The sequence below is a fragment of the Stigmatopora argus genome, chromosome 8 (genome assembly GCF_051989625.1).
Source record: "Stigmatopora argus isolate UIUO_Sarg chromosome 8, RoL_Sarg_1.0, whole genome shotgun sequence".
In the NCBI taxonomy this organism is placed as follows: Eukaryota; Metazoa; Chordata; class Actinopteri; order Syngnathiformes; family Syngnathidae; genus Stigmatopora; species Stigmatopora argus.
Window position 1 is genome coordinate 5,936,434 of NC_135394.1, and position 20,208 is coordinate 5,956,641.

The following is a 20,208-nucleotide window of genomic DNA, read 5'->3' on the forward strand; positions in this document are numbered from 1 at the left end:
ACAATGTGCTGAGCAGCACAGCTCTGTAGATCCTACTGAGCTAAAATTACGTTAAATGGTATTGAGACTGGTTCAACAACAAACCGCCTGCTGCCACAAAAACATCTAACCGCTTTGTGTAAGACAAATAAATTGCAACCAAACAACAGGGGTGTGGGCGGGTGTGTGAGTGTAAGCGCGTATGTTGGTTGTTGAAACTTAACAGATAAATAATGGAATAAAAAGCAGAAAGCTACCACACCAGATTCTGTGTTACATGAGAGAAGGATTTTACACAAGGTTAATTGCTTTACATTGACACTTGACATTAAAGCAACAATGCAACTCTTTGGTCTTTCAATGATAATAATAATAATAATAATAATAATAATAATAATAATAATAATATGACAGCCTATTGCTTTAGCAGTATGGCTCAGTTCAACTTTGTTTGTATTTGATCACATTCATTTTATTCAGAGACCAGTCGCAGTGAAACTCTTCGTTTTACTTGAGATGTAGAGCTATACACACTGCTATCTGTTGATTGGTCATCAATCCCCATTATTACGTTAATTAACAACGATTCTTAACCACAAACAGTGACTTCAGATGACAAACATTTACATGCCGTCTTGCAAAGACGTCACGCTAATTATATAATTATATAGATGACGGAGTATTGGGTTTTCAAAGTTCCAATACAACTAGCAATCCAAAGCTTTAAAAATTAGCAACCGCTCTTTCCTGATTGATTGACAAATTTAACGTTTGACCTGTTGTTACAAGTCGCACTATGGGTCTTACCTGTGTGGACAGAAAGAGGGGACAGGGGTCTGGACAAAGTGGGTGATGGTGTTCCAACACAGAGGCTCTTCCTGTTATTGCTGCGACAGCTGGAACACAAACAGAACAGAGAAAAATTAAGAGAAACTTCGAGCAATCAACATTCAACGGGCAGAGGATTTTTGGACAGGAATCTATTCGTTTTCTATACTACAGTAAATTAACAGTATTGGTAAAACACATGACCTAAATACTCTTAAACTCTATCTCTATCAAGCAAGATGCTACCACTTCTTCCAACTTAAGAGCCTTAGTCAAATTGTACAGCGAAGCCGTACGCATGATCACTTAAGATTAGTTGTGTAAAAGAATATAATATAAAATCTTATCTCTTAAAAATCTACCAGTATGCTAGCAGAAAAAATCCGATCCGAGAACCCGACTGTTAAAATACTCAATCCAAGCATGTGTCGTTTAGGTCAACTCTGTGTAATAATTTTGGCATTGGTAAATGTTACTCTTATGCAATGCTCGTGTTAACTTGCGTGCACATACAACTGAAATATGAAGCTGAATGTGAGTAATGACACTGCACGGATTAACAAAAATTGACCTCGGGACTAGCTGGAATCCACTAAACTCTGACCTTCAGTGGCACTTAGTAAATCGTAATAACGTCAAATAATACTTTAACCAGATGTGGAAATGCGGATGATTAGGATGATTTTTAAGTAAGGGGGACACAAATAGTGACCATATTATATCTGGGTTCCATATTTGAGTCTCTAACACAAGGCCATGTACAACGTCAACGCTGTGGAGTTAGCAACGTTACGGCTTGAACGCCAGGCTGACAAGAAATTGGAATACTTTTTCGTGCCATCCGCTAGAGATCTAAAGCAAATGGCGAGATTATTACAGTCACTCAGAGCAGATCGGCCTGGAAGAACATTTACGTAAGTACAACTCTAATCTACAAAATACAAAGAATTAACCTTCTGTCAACAGACTCAAGGCGGATGGGAGTGGGTGCAATGACAGCAGTGGGCCCAGCTTGAGCTGAAAATGTCCAAGAATGATCTGTGTGTGTGTGTTTGTGCATGTGTTCATGTGTGTGTGCATGCGTGTGCATGCGCATGTGTGTGTGTTTTGTGTCCAGGGAGGGGAAGCTATAATCCCCCAGCTCTAAAAAAGAAAAAAAAAAAAGGCGCAAACGAGGACCATAAACTTCACCATGAGCAGATGTTTCACTGAGAAGATTCTAGTGCAACAATACATCACAGGCATTCACCTAAAAAAGCATGAACTTGTTTCAACTATTCAAGCAAATATTACATTTTAGCCCACCATAAAAGAAGTACAACTACTTTATTGCATTCATCCATCTTGACAATGACAGCTTGGCAACATTAAAATGACTTGCATTGCATTATATCATACTCAACATTCATTTATGGCAATGATAATGCTACCTGTGGTCAGAACAAATAACAATATACTATGTCTTTTATACACCACTGTTTGTGTTATCAGGGTAAACAAAGTGATGTAGCCTACTGATAAACATACATTTGATGAGCTTCATTATCCTGGCCCTAAAATTGTACCGTTCACGGCATGATGTAATCCTAAACAAGACTGAAACAAACCCCATAGGGGAAAAGTGACTTTATTGGGAGGACAAATTAATATTTTAGATTGTGCACACACACTGTGGTTTACTTACATTAAACCGCCCTGAATGAAAGTAACGCATTGTTAATATAATGGGGGATTTTAATGTATTTTAGAGCAACTCACACCAAAAAAACAGTGTACTACTGCCAAGTATGAGTCGGCTAATAGGTCAAAAGACTATTTAACACAATTCTCCAGTAAATAGTTCCCTCCCAGACAAAAGCCTCAACTCGAGTCGCTGTACGTCGGATTAACGATGGAACATTTCTCCCAAGAGAAGAACAAAAGATAAACAAAGTGATGACTACAAATCGTCCAGGTCAATGAAAGCATTTCCAATTCAAACTACAAAATCCCAACTTCTACGCACTAACCTTTTTGAGCGCTTCAGCAAGGCTTCCGAAACAAAATGGGACTTGTTCTGGCTCGGTTGACTTGGATCCGACATATTAGAGGATTTTCTTTCATAACCTTAAACGTTTTGGGAGACTGTCAGTATACTGGAGGTCCTCTTCTGGTCTCCCCACCATCGTCTTTCTCTTTTAGGTCGGCGTCTCCTTTTGTATTCAACGCCGCCTACGTCTGCCGCGTGAAGTACGATTCAAAGAGGTTTCGACGATCCTTTGCATGTTCTGCTTCGCGATTCAACTACAGTAGCTTCCCAGAAACATCAACCCCATGACGGTGTATAACGCAGATGATCGAGCAGCGGGTGGGCAACCATTGAACCGCTGTACGTTGTGTTTGACTGAGTCTGTCCGTGTGAGGAACGTGGATTCTGATGCTGCGTTCAAGTGTCGCTCGGTTTCTTTGGCACCCACTGCTGTCTTACTGTAAAAGCAACAGCCGCCATAGACCGACGACTCTTGTTTTGGAGGCAACTAACTTCCCTGTTACTACAACACAATTTTTTTAATGAATAAAAACTTAACTGACTGTGCAAACAACTGTATTGGCCCGAATATAAGACGATCCCAAATATAAGATGATCCTGATTATAAGACGACACCACTTTTTCAAGACTTCACCTTTGGAAAAAGACTTTCTCATCTCATTTCATTTTCTGAACTGCTTTATCCTCACTAAGGTCTCGGGGGGTGCTGGAGCCTATCCCAGCTGACTCCGGGCCAGAGACGGGGGCCAGCCAATCGCAGGCCACGAGGATACTGACAACCATTCATGCTCTCACTCATACCTAGGGGAAATTTAGAGTACCCAATTAGCCTACCATGCATGTTTTTGGAATGTGGGAGGAAACCGGAGTACCCAGAGAAAACCCACACAGGTCCGGGGAGAACATGACTGTATTGCATTGGTATTATGACATGGAATTGTTTTAAGCCTACGTATGTAGTTTTCTTTGAGACTTTTTGTTGTTTCTCTTTCTGTTTAATTCTACTGTCACAGGAACAGAGTAACCCAAGACTCGATGGTGCAATTCTACAGTTTGTGGAAGTGAAACTGAATTGTAAACCACTAAAAAAATATGCGCTGTCGTCTTATACTATCTGATTTGCATCTTGAGTGACGCATAGCAGGTTGATTGTCATATACTTTCAGGAATGAGTTCAGCAGATGACCATTCTGTCATGCTGTTGCTGTGTCAACACATTATGTCAACGCGGTTGACCAACCGCGTTGACATAAAAAATGAAGACACTGTATGGCTCATAGCGATGCATGAAAGTCAACCTCTGCTCATACAGAAACACGTTGGATGCAAACATTTGTGTTTGCAGTGTCTCCATCCTCCAGCGCAACCATCATCGTTGCCAAGCAACCGACAGACTTGGAGAACCAATAAGTGATGGGACTTAACTGTTCAAAAAAAGAGTTCTTAAAATACAATTACGGGCATTATTATTGTGTTAGGTTGTGTCTTTTAATTCCTATATATAGAAACATAAACCTTATTTACATAAAGTACAACATACTATTGTGTACACTGTACCCTACATAGAAATTGATACCAGAAAAAAACTTCAGGTAAAGTCAGTCTTAAATACACGTAAACCTCGACAAATTGCTCCCCTTATTAATATTGCAATTCCCCTTATTAAACGATAAAAAAACGTACAAATGTAACGCGGCACATATTTACTTACATAGTGCGCACGTAAAAGTCTAAAATTTTCTCCAAAGTGGACGGCTTTCTGACACGCTATATTTATATAGTGAAAAAGCGTGAAAGGGGAATGTGGGTGCGCATATCATGCCTAAAGAATGTGAATACTATTAGTAGTCGGCGATTACGTTTTCATCTGCTACCAGTGACCGAGATGATCCGGATTAGAGCTGAAATGGGTAAAACGAGATTGGTTTTACAAAAAACGTACTTCAAAAAATCCCATAAAAAGTGTGTTATACGGCGTACAGAGTTTGAAATGATAAAAAAAACGTATAAAATACGAGAAAATTTAGAAGTTGACAGGTATGGTCTTACACTCTACTGGTATTAGTACCTCACATTCACAACAACAAAAAACAAGATATTGTATACTCGGCTTTGCTCTGGTGTGTCTACAAGCATCATTTTCTGGTCACATAATCAAAAGTATAAATCAGAAGCCAGAGGGAAAAATTAATTCCCATGAGAAAGCATCAATTAGAGGTGTTGTGGATTCCAAACCAAAGGATTCACCAATTTTCAAGAGTCAACATAAAGGTAGTCAGTGACAAGCTTCATTTGGGGGAGGTCAGAAATAACTTTTTGCAAACTGACTGGAAGGGAGGACACTTTAAGCATAGACTCTGTCTTAAATCATCATTTGAGCTTGAAGCAGTATGTGGTCTAGGCATCTTACCTCCAAGGATGAAGTGTTAGTAAGGGGCTGCAAGGGCTGCACGGGCTGCATGGACTCAGGAGTGTTGGGCTTTGACAAGTGGGTGATAAACTGAAAGGCAAGATATGGTTGAATAAATTAGTACACTGGCCTATAAATGCTGCCATCTATGATCAGTGAAGATTAAGGGTCTAAGGAAACCCTTGATTAATTTAGATCTAGAATAAAAGACCAAAATATTTTTTTACTGTGTATAAAATACTATGTATCTATATGAAAACTTTGAAATGTTAAAATAATAGGTTGATAATCTTGCCAGAGTACAATAGTTACAATTAGGCAAGTTTGTTGGGAAACTTACAGTATGAATCACTGTTTATATAATGTTGAACATTTTACCAATCATGTTGGCTCTCATTTTTGACTGTTCATGTCATTTGGACGCGATTGCTAAATTACTTTTAATGTGTGTCGCAAGATCCTAATCTATATAATGAATCGTTCTCATAGATTTTGTCAGAAAAATTGATTCGAGGGTTGCCTGGTGGATGAGTGGTTAATGTGTTGGCCTCACAGTTCTGGGGTCAAGAGTTCAATTACTGACTGGCTTGGGTTTGAAAAAAAGTTCTGGTTATACTTTTAAAAAAACTCAACCAATGAAATACACTAGGCCCTCAACTTCATTATAAACCTCATTATGTTAGTGACTTTCTTTCTTCAGTTTATGACACATTTATCCACATTCTTGTGATCCCAGGACGGAGAATTGATCTTATCAGAAAAATGTCAAACAAAATTTCATTTCTCTGAATAAACTCAAACTATATATTCAGTGAAAAATATCTATTTTTTCAAACTAAAATGACTCAAACCAAACTACTGAAGTACAGAAAGTGTTTCATCATCAAGCCAATGAATAACATTTTCAATCAATGTGTGTGCAAATCAATGCAATTGGTGCATTGATTTGTTCTGGTTTGCTTAGTTTTCAATTGGAGGGTGCAGGTTACAGGTCATGTTGATTTCTTAATCTTTTTTTTTTTTTTTTTTTAAATCAGCAGTGTCATCATCTGTATAGCAACACACTCGGCAGGATGTGTCAACAATCGACCAACACGTTAACACTTAATGCAATCTTTGATGAGCCAAGACATACTGTGAAATTCAGTTGGCCTGTCAAAATAACAAATTTTAATCGGCAATATATATTCTCTCATAAATTATTGCCGATAAGCGATATAATTATTTAAAAAATACGTAGTTTGTGCGTTTTATTTAATGAATACTTCAATGTGCTGTATTTGAGATATACTAAAAATGACCAATAAATCTGCAAAAGGAACTGGAGTTTCATAGGCAATCAATCAGCAAAGTTTTACACACACGCCATAAATCGCAGCCAGGGAAATTATCGACTCAATTTTCATTTACAGTGCGATTAAATGACTACAGGCTTGATCCTCTAAACATACCCTACTTGGGTGCATTAACTTGAAATGTGTCAGCTAAGCCTGATATACTGAGTAGTTACTGTTTTCCTATTGATTTGCCCACTCAGATGTAAACATTGCCTTTTAGAGTATACACTACAGTTATTGTTTCAGCGCTGCAGAGGCTTCTCGGTGCAAAAGCAACTACCAAAACACTAATAAAAATGTTTTCACAGTAATGTGATGAGGTTGTTGGGACTTGCACAATTATCCGCCATTCTATAGGCTAGGATATAGTATGTAATTACACACTTGATTGTGCTTCATTTTGCTACAAAGAAAGCTCCTCAAGATCCCCTCACCAAAGCCCCTTAAAGTGCCATCCTGATGAATCACATTTTTATATAATCAGCACTTGTGTATTGTAGAAAATCCTTCAGTGACTCATTGGTGACATTCCATCGAGATTGGCACAAACATTTAACGCGCAGATAACAATAAAAGCAAAGCATTTATTGGCAGAAATGGGAGTAAGCTTAATCCTTCATAACAGTGTCGTTATATCTAAAAAATCTATATATAAGAATTATTCTTGCTATATTCAGAAAACAACGCAGCGTGATGCATTGCACTTCTAAGATAATATTCATTTCCAAACCACTTATCCTCACTAGGATCGCAGGGGTTGTTGGGGGCTACTCTAGCTAACCAAGGGCACCAGGTGGGGGACACCCTGAATCGGTGGCCAGCCAATCGCAAGGCACAAAGGAGGCTGACAACCATTCACGCTCACACCAGCCTACCATGCGTGTGTCTGGGATGTGGGGGGAAACCCGAGTACCCGGCGAAAACCCATGCAAGCCCGGGGAGAACATGCAAACTCCACACACGGATCGAACTCTCAATCACGGAACTGTGAGGCTGACGCGCTAACCACTCGTCTGCCACTTCACAGATTAGATTTCAAAAATAAACTAAAACTAAAAAATAGGTATATTTTGTTGGAAAGTCCACTCTGATCGATGAGTGATGCCATCCCTTTATCTCTTTAGGACCACCATAAGAGGGTCTTTAAAAGACAATAAAAGCAAATGGCGTGTGCTCCAAAGTGAGCTCATCGGATGGCGAGGAAGATTGATTCTATACTCTCCTACGTCTTAATAGCTCAGCTCGTAGGTTGCACATACCCTAACTCTGTATTTCCCACTACAATTCATGTACTGGAAGAGTGGGCATGTACTGCTGTTATGAATGCACTGCATTTCTTAGACAATAACAAAATCACATCTTAAATTGTGGGGTAAACAATTAGTCTTTGGTGTTGAATGCTGAGGGTATGCGTGATTAATGAAGAAATGTCGGATTGAGGAAAATAGTTCAATTCTGACAATTCTTCAACTGGATCACGTCATCTCAGATCTGATTAGACTTTTCAGTTAATAGATTTGCCAAATTCACCCAAACTCTCATTGTCCCTGGCGATGAATGTTGGAGTTGCATCTCTACTCTGTAGTATCACTTTCCCAAACATGAACAATAAAACAACGTGACCCTTAAAAATCTAAAAAAAAAAAATGCTGTCTCCCAATTGTGATAAAATGGGTTGAGGATATAAAAAAACAAAAAAGGATGACTTACTCCAGAGTCAGAGAGGGAATCTTGAGTTTATCCCGTCTGGACTTCATGTTTGGCAGCAGGGTAGAGAGGCGGCTCCTCTCTCAGCACAGTGCGGCACGACTCGCGCTCTCTGTCGGCATCAAGTTCCGAACACTCGTCGCTCCATGCTCAGTGGCTCTAAATAGAACCGCTTCGGTGACAGCGCGTCGTTTGGCAGCTGCTTTTCCACCTGAAATGGGGTAAAAAAAAGCTCACCCAGAGAAGCAATGCAAGGGCGGCGAGAGAGAGCGAGAGAGAGAGAGAGCGAGAGAAAGCGAGAGAGAGCGAGAGAGACGGGTTCACCTCCATGTGACTGGTGGGAGGGCAGCGTGGGGGGAGGCGGGCGCTTCACACAGTCTATTGGCGGACGAATCCATTTGGGCGGTGGGGGTCTGTCAGAAGTAGGAACCGGTGGCTGGACCCCATGATGTAATTCGCAGCTGCTTGCGCTTTCCGCAAAGCATCAGTCGGCCTTCATCTGCTGTCATGTCAGCAGAAAAACGTCCACATTCTCACATAATACTTTGATTGTGGTTAACTTGTTTCGTGAGCACGCTCTTGCCTTCCTTCCTTTCATGTCAAAAGATCTGAGAATAACCAAACTGAAATGTGTTTAAAACTTTCATTCATTTTCTATACAGCTTATCTTCACAAGGTTCGCGGGGGGTGCTGGAGCCTAACCCAACCAACTATGGGTACCAGGTGGTGGACACCCTGAAATGATTGGCGGCCAATCGCAGGGCACCAGGAGACGGACAACCAATCGATGTATAGGGGCAATTTAGAGTCTTCAATCAGCCTATTCTTCATGTTTTGGAGATGTGAGGGGAAACCGCAGTACCTGGAAAAAACCCACGCAAACACATGCAAACTCCACACAGTGAGGACCGAGTTGGGATCGAACCCAGAACTGATAATTATTAAACAATATTAAAAGGCAATCAATCCCCTTCAAAGGAAACTCATCTAATGCCACCTGATGGTGTAGCGCAGGGGTAGGGGACCTATGGCTCGGGAGCCACATGTGGCTCTTATGATGGGTGCATATGGCTCTGAGCTAAAATATGGAAACCAGTGGTGGGAGAGCCGAGTCCCGAACGCACCAATAGGAACGTCACGTCGCGACTGTGTCATTGATTTCATTGATACTCATGGAACTCATTGATATTCATTGATTAGCAACCGCGTAACAACGTTGTCAAAGGAATTCAGAGACTTTTTGTACTTTAAAAGTGACAAAATGACTACAAAATTTCATGTATTTTGACTTTTAAATTGTGAAAATGGCTCGCAAGGAATAACATTTGAAAATAGGAATTGTTTATGGCTCTCTCTTTCAAAAAGGTTCCCGACCCCTGGTGTAGCGGTTCACTCACCTGACCTCGGTGCCAGCTTGATTCCCACTGGTGGCGGTATGATTGTATGTGCGAATGGTCATCTGTCTCTGTGCGCCTTATGGCTGACCGGCGACCAGTCTAGGGTGTAGTGTGCCTCTCGCCTGAAGTCGCCAGTGATAGGCTCGAGCAAGCCTTACAAGGATGCATGGTGTGCAAGATGAATGAATGAAACTCATCTATTCATTTTTTTGTGCACACTGAAATCTTCCAAATTACCACAGGGGTCCAAAGCTCTAAGATTAAACTTGGACAGATTGCAAGGACTTGTCAAAAAATGTTAATTGAGAAACTCAAGGTCAACTACTTTTCACATTTTGATTCATATTTAGATTGATATCTTTATGACTTGAGAAGAAAAAAAGTGCAAGTGCATCAGATTTCCATCCCATACTTTAGGTTAGCGCGTCGGCGTCACAGTGGGAGACCTGGGTTCAAATCCAGGTCGGTCCACCTGTGTGGAGTTTGCATGTTCTCCCCGGGCCTGAGTGGGTTTTCTCCGGGTACTCCGTTTTTTTCCCACATTCCAAAGACATGCACGGTAGGCTGATTGGACACTCTAAATTGCCCCTAGGTATGAGTGTGAGCATGAATGGTTGTTTGTCTCCTCGTGACCTGAAATTGGCTCGCAACCAATTCAGGGTGTCCCCCGCCTCTGGCCCGAAGTCCGCTGGGAGAGGCTACAGCACCCCCTGCGACCCTAGTGAGGATAAAGCAGTTCTGTAAACGAGATGAGACTTTCTTCCGAGTGCCTTTTCTTGTGCTCAAGACAAAATGTGAATTTGCTGCGTTTATTTCAGGTGATACCCAGTACGCTATGAAATCAAGGGGAAGGCTGGGCTGCGGATGGGGGGCACCACCACAGAATGTCTCCAACGGCAACTGGCGACAGAGATGACCGTGGTGTCTGACTAGTTGCTAGGGAGCTGCTAATGGTTTGCCTGGTTGCTAAGTCATGTGCCAGCATGAATACACATTTGCAGAAGCCCATTTGTTCACTTCCTAAAAAGGGAAAGTGGTGTAAAGAAATGGATGGATCCTTGCATTAAACATTTATTTTGCCATTTTTCCCATGACAAATAACAGTAAAGCTGACGTACAAGTCTTTCCGAAGAGTCAAAGTGACGAAACGGCGTCCTTGAGATAGTGTAATTATTAATGTACTGTGAGTTAACTCCTAGCCACCTGATAGTGTAGTGGTTCATTCGCATGATTATCGTTGAAAGCAGTCTAGAATCCATTCCCACTTGGCTGCGGTGTGATTATAAGCACGAATGTTTGTCTGTCGCTATGTGTGCCCTACGACTTACTGGCGACCAGTCGAGGGTGTGGTTCACCTTTCACCCAAAGTCCCCTGGGATAGGCCCTAGCACCCCTTCTAAAGGAATGGTAGTGAAGGGGTTCCCATTGCCGCTTAGTAATTATTTTGTTTTCAGGGAAATCTTTTAATAAGAGAGTCTGTGTCAAAGTTACCATGGCAACAAGGGCTTTCCTGCTCCGTTCATCGGCTTGCGCATTCAGCCCAGCATTGCTGTGTAAGAAGACACTCATGTTAAGGTGATTTCACCCTTTCAGCACTTGCTCCTCAGCATCATATTAATTACTATGTTATGTTTTGATTCCGCCATCTTGAAAAGAACACATGCAAACTCGCAGAGCCCGGGATTGAACCCTTGATTTCCGAACTTTGTGAGGCAGACGTGCCAACCACTCAAACACCGTGACGCCCTACATTTCTATAGATTGTGAAAATAGAATCCAAATTTGTCACGGTGGAAATTCAGACACTACAGGATCCTTGAGGAACTGATTAGTTCAGTCCTGAGGTGGCAAGTCATGAATAAGCCTGCTTACAAATCTATCATAATTGCAGTAAAACCGTCATATTTGCTATTTAATTTTGTCAAATGTGCACAATGTATCAAGTACTTTGCTATGGTGCCATTAATCTTCTCCATGTTGTATTGGTGACATAGCTACATTAAAAAAAAAAAAAAAAAAAAAACATTCTGAGAGAGCCAAAAGTGCAGCCTTGTTTTTTTTCTTCACTCAAAATTTCCTTTAGCAAGGCAATATATGTTTCGATTTACCGTATATACGAAACAAGGATTATGTTCGGTGAATTGCATCTTCACATGGACTACGTTTGTGCTATTGACAAATGGGAGCTAGTTTTATCCATTCATTCCTTCTCTGAACCGCTTATCCTCACAAGGGTTGCGGGGGGTGCTGGCGCCTATCCCAGCTAACTACGGGCACCGGGCGGGGGAAACACCCTGAATCGCCAGCCAATAGCAGGGCACAAGGAGACGGACAACCATTTGCGCTCACACTCGGACATAAGGGCAATTTAGAGTGTTCAGTCAGCCTACCTTTTTGGGATGTGGGAGGAAACCGCAGTACCCAGAGAAAACCCACGAAAGCCCGGGGAGAACATGCAAACTCCAGTGCACATATAAACAAGGTAATTTCACTTGGATGATCCAATTTTGTCCACACGGGGGCACAACAAAACCAATATGAAATAAAGGTACTTTACATTTTGTACTAGGTTAGTCCACTTTTAACACAGTGTATATAACACACTTTGTTTTTCAAGATAATACTGCCCTTCAATGGTTTACAAAAACAACATTTTTTTCTCCTTCTGGTAAAACAACCATGACTGATTTTTGAAAGGGCTAAGACTCCAAGTACTAGTGTAATTGTTGTTCGTTCCAGGAAATAATGTATTGACAAAGGTTTGAAATGTTTCAAATTGCAAGCTGTAATTAAAATGCCCTTTTTTCTCAATTGATTTATTTTTGTATGAATAATTCATTGAAATAAATATATGAGCAAAAATAGTTACTTGCCCTATAAATGAATAAAACACACACACACACACACACACGAAGTTACAGAAATCACATTTTGAATGATTTTCTTTAAGGGACAGTGTGAATGCTAGAATATTGAAAAGTAATTACACATTTTAAATACATTAAATTGTTTGTTCTAAGCGATCAGATTAAAAAAAAGTAGAACGTCAACTCCCTAATGCTCACATGTGATTTTCATATTATAATAATATTTAGGATTCTCCACTTTTCATTACTGCCAATGCTCACGCACGCACTCACGATGAATGAATGACTAATAGTATTTAATGATATATTTGTTTTTCTATCTGTTCTTACTTTGTCCCCCTCTCCCCAAAATACTACTAATAAACAACACAATACAAACAAACAAATTAGGTGTATACTAAACTCCCACATTCAAACTCTTCAGCATATAAAGACATTTAGAATCCTATTCTCCATGTCTTAGCAGCAAAACAGGACAGGTTTTAAAAAATATATATCTATTAAAATTACTTGGAATTAGTAAAAAGAGCTTAACACGCTGGTCGATGAATCCTTTATATTCTCCGATTTCTCTGTCTCCTGAATATATACGTTTTTTTGGGACACTCAAGCTTTTGTGCTTACATCATGACCATTTCGCTTAGATGAGAGGAGGTGTTGCACTTTACAAGCTTGACAATCGACGTATATGTGCATTGTTGTCTCATTCTATTTCCTTTAGAGACCCTTGGCCACTCCTATCAGGCTTACAAACCCATTTGCAATGAAAATATTAAACACATACACAGAGGTCAAGGAAATGTTGCCCGAATTCTTTTGTTTTGTTTTGATCGTGGCAACACACAGAGTCATCACTGGTAAGTTTTATTTGAATTCACCTAACGTTTTCCTATTTGCAAATTGATCAAACCAACAATGTGTGGTCTCCGAATCTTTTAAAATCAAAGCTACATATTCTTAGTTGCCTAAATATGTGGTTCAGAGGAGTGCGTGTTGTATTGTTATAGTAATGAGATTTTTATAGTGATGAAAATAGTAATGAGACCTTGATAATTACATGAAGAAAAAAAATGAAAAAAATACATTACCGTTCAAAAATTAGGGGACACCCAACAATTGAGGTTTTCATCATAGGTCACACGTATTTATCAAATGAGTGGCAAAAGCAAGAGATTACTACATTATACTATTTTAGAGTGAAGACATGGAAAAGGTTAGAAATAATAATCACCAGATCTCAACCCTATTGAGCAGGGGTGGGAGCACCTTGACTGTTGGGTGAGCAAGAAGTGTCCATTAGGCAAATCCAATTCATGGGAGGGGGTTCTGAAAGCGTGGGGTGACATTTCACCAGATAAACTTAATATATTAACTGCTACAATGAAAAAAGGCAATGCTGTGATTGCTGGAAAATGGAGTAATCTTTGCCTAAGGCACATTAAAAAAAAGGTTTTGAGCATTGTTACACAAATGAACATGCAAGCGGTTTGCTTTAGTCACCAATACGAATCAACATTGTGTGTATTCTGTCCATGCATAGGGCAAAGCAGAGCAAGGGTGACTGGGACCCTGGGCAAAAAAGTCACCCTGCAGTTCACATTCAACACCAGTGTCAGCAATGACAGCCATTTTGCAATGTACCAAAATTACAACAAGAAGGCTGAGTACTGTCCTTTGAGAGGTTGCTCAAATGAACTTGGTTTCGACATCTACTCTGAAAATGCATTTGTATTTGGCCAAATTACAAACCTCACGCAAGGTCACAGTGGAATTTACTCGGCCACACTATTCCTAGAGGATGGCCGAACTCAAACGAGTGGTACAGTGGATCTGATCCTTCGGGAAGAGAAGAGCAACGATACAGGTATCAAGTACTATGCCTTGTTCGGCAGACGATTATATTCTGTTTCTTAATCTATGAAAAAGGTAAATCTGCTTCATAATTGTTCAATGCTGTAGAGAAGAGCGGAGTGGGACTAAAGTAGAGTAGACATACAGTGGTACCTCGACATACGGGTGCCCCGACATACGAGCAACGTGAGATACGAGAACAATTTTTGAGCAAATATATATCTTGAGATACGGACAAATTTTGATATACGAGCAGACAACGGACGTGAGAGGCTACTCATAAGACCTTCATGGGCACTGTCTCTCTCCCCGCAACTCCCTCGTGGAATGTCTCTACAAGCACTGGACGTTGCATTTTTTCAGGTTTTTTACCTGTTAGTCAGTGCGAATTGCATATATACTACTTCTTGTTGGCAAGTGGTCATGCGTTATCCTATTGTGAGGACATTTGTGTGCATCATTTTGGGAATATTTTGAAGGGAATACAAAAGCAAACCCTCAATAGGTTGCATCTGAAAGTCAGGGTGAGGCGGGGCAAATAGAGCCAACCCGGCCGGGAGAAGAAAAGTATCAAAATTTTTAAAAAAAATTGAATAAAGTTAAGTGTAACGTTAGATTAAACTTATTTTTGAGTATGTCTGCATCGTAATCCAAGTTCATTTAAATTTGTTTATGTTATGTTACGAGCGTGTTGCCGTGCCGTGTTGCCGTGCCGTCTCCCCTCTGCGAAATCCGTCAAATTTTAGCATACTATTAAACACAATTCAGTACTATTAAACCACTAGTTATTTGTTACTTTGTTAATAGATGGCGAATTAAAACAAATAAAAATCTTTTTTCCAATCCAATATCCTGTTTTTGGTGTTTTTTTCAGAGGGTTGGAACGAATTAATTTGTTTTTAGTTCATTTCTGTGGTAAACGTTCGTTTGAGTTACGAGAAAATCGACATACGAGCTCAGTCCCGGAACGCATTAAGCTCGTATCTCGAGGTACCACTGTAATTAAAATAAATAAAAAAAAACGCACCCCAAATGTAGAATTGGTCACGCTTCGCAAACTATGCATCCGTTTCACAATTTATCGTTCTCCCCCCACAGTTTCTAGCGCACCAAAGAATGGAAATACAACCCAAAATCAGCCAAGTATTTTAACCAGTGTCATCTTTGCTGTAATTGGGGTTTTACTGGTGGTGCTGTTGGCAGGAACACTGACCCGGTTCTTGTGCTATGACTGGGCCAGAGGTATGAACTTCATTTCATATCTATATTTTCTATGTTATATGTTTATTTAATGTATTGACAAAAATAGTCACTTGCCTTATAAATGTTTAAATTATCCCCCCAAAAAGTGTTTTTAATTATTATAAATAACATTCAACACCTCTATAAAGGGATAAAAGTCTTAAGTGTTACTTTTGAATAGCTATCCACTTTCGTTATGAAATGGTTAAACACAAATGTGACAGCTCACAATATTAACCACCTATGAACCTTTTTCAGGTAACATATTTATGGGATAAACCTTTGTGCCAGTCTCACCATTAAATCAACCAGAACCTTTGCTAAGGAAGTCTGATTTTAATCTTATTTTCTTTTGTATTCTGGAAAACCACAGAATAAGGACGATAGATACGTAACTTGTCTACTAAAATGCTTTCGGATTATGATAGTGAGGTTAAGCGGCATTCTAGTTCAGCAAAAGTTCTAAAGTTGTGAGACAAATGACTAAAAAAAACAAAGAGAATATTTTCAAATTGTATCGAAGCCTATAGTTTTTTTTAAAGAAACCGTTTTGTTGTAGTCACTTTCGCCAGGTTATTGAAAATACCACATTGGTGCATTTGACCTTTTCAAAAGAGCTTTACCACCTAACAAGCCAACAACATTTTCAGACAAATTACCACATGTCCTCAATACCAGACAAATCAGAGACTGACAACGGATGTGAAACAATACTTTCCTCTCCACGATCATGAAAAAAGGACAGTATGTATTTACATCTTTAAAAGAAAGGCATTGGCTTTCTAAAAAGTCTTTCCAAGCCTCAACACCGCTTATCCTTCACAGGGTCACAGGGTGCCAGAGTCCATCCCTGCTGACTTTGGCCAAAAGGCAGACAAAACTGCCCAAACCAGTCAGTTGTAGGCCACATACAGAGACAGAAAACCAGTTGAAAAGTTTTTTCCAGTTTTTCAAGGAAACATAAGATTGGTAGCCAAAAATGGCACTGTAACCAAGAACAAAATTTCACGTTTGGATTGCCAGATATGCGCTTTGCAATGGAGAATCAAGCTGCGTTTTCATAAGAATGTTGCATTTTAATCAGAAAAGACTACAGAAGAACATTAGCAATGATCACTGACAGAATCTGCAGTCTAGACCACTGTTCCCTCTAAGCTGCGCGCGTGCGCAATTGCGCACTACTCTCGTCTTCTCTGCGCAGCAGAAATCCTATGGCGCGCAGTAAAAAAAAAAAAACGGATTTTTTTTTTTTTTTTTTTTTTTTTTTTTTTTTTTTTTTTTTTTTTTTTTTACCCCTTTCTTCATGATGGGCTCGGTTCTAATGTCCAAAGAGCTCCAGTATTTGTATTTAATCATTAAACGCTGTTTTCGGCTGGATTTGACCGAATTTGAGAGCATTTTGAGCTGTTTGGCGAATGGACGTATATAGACGTTTTTTTGCCTCCATCGCGATATCATCACGACATTTTACCAAGGAATTCACTTCCCTGGGCTCGGTTCTAATGTCCAAAGAGCTCCAGTATTTGTATTTAATCATTAAATGCTGTTTTAGGATGGATTTGACCCGATTGCTGTCATTTTACGGCTCGGTTCTGCTACATCTGCCCGCCCAAGAGTGCTTATTCCCGGGCTGCCATTGATGGTAGACTAACATTGATTTTTACTATAATTTGGACAACACCGGCGGCGGGCCGGATTAAAAATCCTAACGGGCCGTATATGGCCCGCGGGCCGAGGTTGAAAAACTTGTACACACACGATCCGGGGGCGGGGCGAGCGCGCGAATCCCGTTTCGGCGAAACCTCCGTTCGGCCGAATGAACGTTCGGCGGAACGTCCATTCGGCGTCCTGCCCGTCTGTCAAACGTCCGTCGGCGAAACGTCTTTAGGCGAATCATCCGAGTACCGATGATGTCGCTCACACTGGTACTCAGTGCGCTCAGGGAGGTTGACTTTCTGCTCAGACCAACGAAAAATTAGAGGGAACATTGGTCTAGACATGAACTGTCCTCATCAGTTATCTCCATTGATCGAAGACATCTCCAGTGCATATTCTTGTTTACGTATTTCTGAATTTGTCAAGACTCATTTGACATTTGGAACATTTTTTTTGTTCTATGGGTACACACAGTGGCGGTCCGTGCATTTTCTCGTAGCGCCTTCAACGGGTAAAATCCACTTCCTAGCAGCATTTAATGATTAAATACAAATACTGGAGCTTTTCAGACATTACAACTGGGCCGGGGGGTGATTTTCCCGGGAAAGACAGCGATGGACGTCAATGGCGAAACGGCAAAAATTGCATTAAAATGGGGTAAAATCCACTTCCTAGCAGCATTTAGTGATTAAATACAAACACTGGAGCTTAAATACAAACACTGGAACTTTTCAGATATCAGAACCGGGCCCACAATTGAAATATTATTTAGGAATATAGCCATATTTTACTCACCAAAAATCCTTTTTAACCGTACACAATATCCATCCTCCTTTCTTTCTTCCTTCTTTTCTATCGCCATCGAAGCTAATGCTGAAAGTCGAGCCTGTCCTGTCGTATTTCTGGCATAGTCTGTCTTGAAAATGGCTTTAAATCAACACAACAATATATTTGCTTGTGCAGCTCGCTACAGATACAGTTTGGTAGCTCTGGCTAATCACTAGCTAATCATAGTTGGTGAAAGCGATGACGTATCCCTACGCCTGCGAGAAGGCAATGACGTATCCTATGCCTGCGACAAGGCATTGTGGTGTTGCCAACTCGAAATCTGATTGGTTAAAGCAACAGTCTTATCGACGCTTGTTTAATGCAGCAGAGCCTGCAGAACTGATTGTGAAGGCCTTGGGGCAGATTTCTGACCCTGGCAACAAATAATGGCTGAAATGTGATTGGTTAAATGCTTCAATATGAAAACACACATCTGGAAGCAGTGCAACCAGGGGGAAAAGCAATGAAAGGAAGCTAACAGACAATTTGGAATTATTTAATAAGTATTGATGGACAAAATATAACATATGATTCAGATATTTCTTAGGCCAGCAGAGAAGGCCTTGAAGGCCCTGACGGCCCGCCACTGGGTATACATCATCTTTAATTCTGACAGTGAATGTGGTCGACCACAGAGCTGTGACAACCTGAACGAGGACTAAAAAAATGTTTTCATAATAGAAGGCGGGACATCTATAAATACAGAATCAAAACAATGACAACTAATTTGACTTTTAAAATGAAAAAATCTCATCTTAACCATTGAGAACAAAAGCACAAATCTCCTTTAATTAATCTTTAATTCAATGACTTGAATTAATTGCACCCCTCCTGCAAAACATATTAAGATGCACCTGCCCTGATTCTTGTTTGTATGCTGACATGTCAAGATTATTATTATTGCATTACTAATTTCCTGAAGTTTTGTTTTGTTAAATACAGGCACTAAAACACAACCCGACTCCCCACCAATACCAGAGGTGAAGACACATTCTACTATAAGTAAACATAAAACATTGTTTAATTTTCAATTTTGTCATCTTCTTAGGTAGCAAGTTTCGAATCCCATGACATAGCTGAGGGTGCCTTGGCCTACAGTGTGGTGTACATTTCTAAAAGTCGACATGCAGTCACACAGTTGGATAGAACGCCAGAAGTCCAGTATGCCGAAATTTGGGAAAAAAATTACATGAGGAAAACCCCCAACAATAAAATATTTATTTAAAGAATACAAATGACATCTTTTTTTTAACCAAGAAAAGTATGGAACTTGAACAGTTGCCCCATAGAAAAGTCCATTGGTTGAAATATTAGGTAAAAAATAAGTCGTGTATTATTTAAAAAATATATATATTGTAATAATATATAGATTATGTAGTTCAGTTCTGGAGTCCTGGGTTCAATCCCAGGTCGGTCGGTCCTTCTGTGTGGAGTTTGCATGTTCTCCCTGGGCTAGCGTGGGTTTCCTATGGGTGGGTATACACCGGTTTCCTCCCACATTCCAAAAACATGCATGGTAGGCTAATTCAACACTCTAAGTTTCCCCCTAGTTATGAATGTGAGCGTGAATGGTTGTCCGTCTCCTAGTGCCTGGTGCCCGATCAGCTGGGATAGGCTCCAGCACCCCCCAGCACCTTGTGATGATAGGCGGTTCAGAAAATGAATGAATGTATTATATATAAAATTAAGTAAGTATCGTACAGTTGGGTGTTTCCTCACTCAAATTTTGAAATTGGACGACAAATAGGAGGGAATTGTACATCAATTTATCATCAAATGATACACATTTTTACCCAGTTTAAGCTGCTCTCTTATATCAAGTTGATTATGATTGAAAAATGAACTGTCTTAATTGTTGCAGAGAATATTGAAACCCCTTAAGTCACATAAGAGCTCATTGATCAATTGAACAGACACTGCTCTCTAGTGGTAGTCAAGTACAGCACTGTAACAGACAAATATCATCACAATATAATGTCTCCTCATATACCAAAGGCCAGTGTTTTGCAAATGAAATATCATCTTGGAGACAAAGCACAAAAACTTGTCGCATATGGTGAGAAAAAAAATGCAACAA

The 20,208-nt window shown here is 40.1% G+C and overlaps 2 protein-coding genes across 6 annotated transcripts in view; one reads left to right on the forward strand and one right to left on the reverse strand.

Moving 5' to 3' along the window:
• Positions 1–8,632, reverse strand: part of LOC144079365 (microtubule-associated serine/threonine-protein kinase 3-like) — a 31,330-nt gene extending 22,698 nt beyond the window's left edge. For 2 of the 5 annotated variants that reach the window (XM_077608082.1, XM_077608080.1), the window contains exons 1-3: positions 8,294–8,541; positions 5,247–5,336; positions 787–875 (exon numbers count right to left, since the gene is read on the reverse strand). In XM_077608082.1, coding sequence (XP_077464208.1) covers positions 787–875; positions 5,247–5,336; positions 8,294–8,340 — 226 coding nt within the window. In that variant the 5' untranslated portion in view covers positions 8,341–8,541. Of the gene's footprint in view, positions 1–786; positions 876–2,816; positions 3,232–5,246; positions 5,337–8,293; positions 8,542–8,614 lie in introns of those variants that run through there. The other 3 variants (XM_077608085.1, XM_077608084.1, XM_077608081.1) reach the window with 2 other exon arrangements.
• A 4,669-nt stretch (positions 8,633–13,301) lies between these two features.
• Positions 13,302–20,208, forward strand: LOC144079419 (uncharacterized). Its single transcript, XM_077608174.1, has 5 exons — positions 13,302–13,411; positions 14,095–14,418; positions 15,504–15,647; positions 19,074–19,111; positions 19,180–20,208. The coding sequence occupies exons 1-5, from the start codon at positions 13,318–13,320 to the stop codon at positions 19,354–19,356; spliced, it is 777 nt and encodes a 258-aa protein (XP_077464300.1). The 5' UTR covers positions 13,302–13,317; the 3' UTR covers positions 19,357–20,208.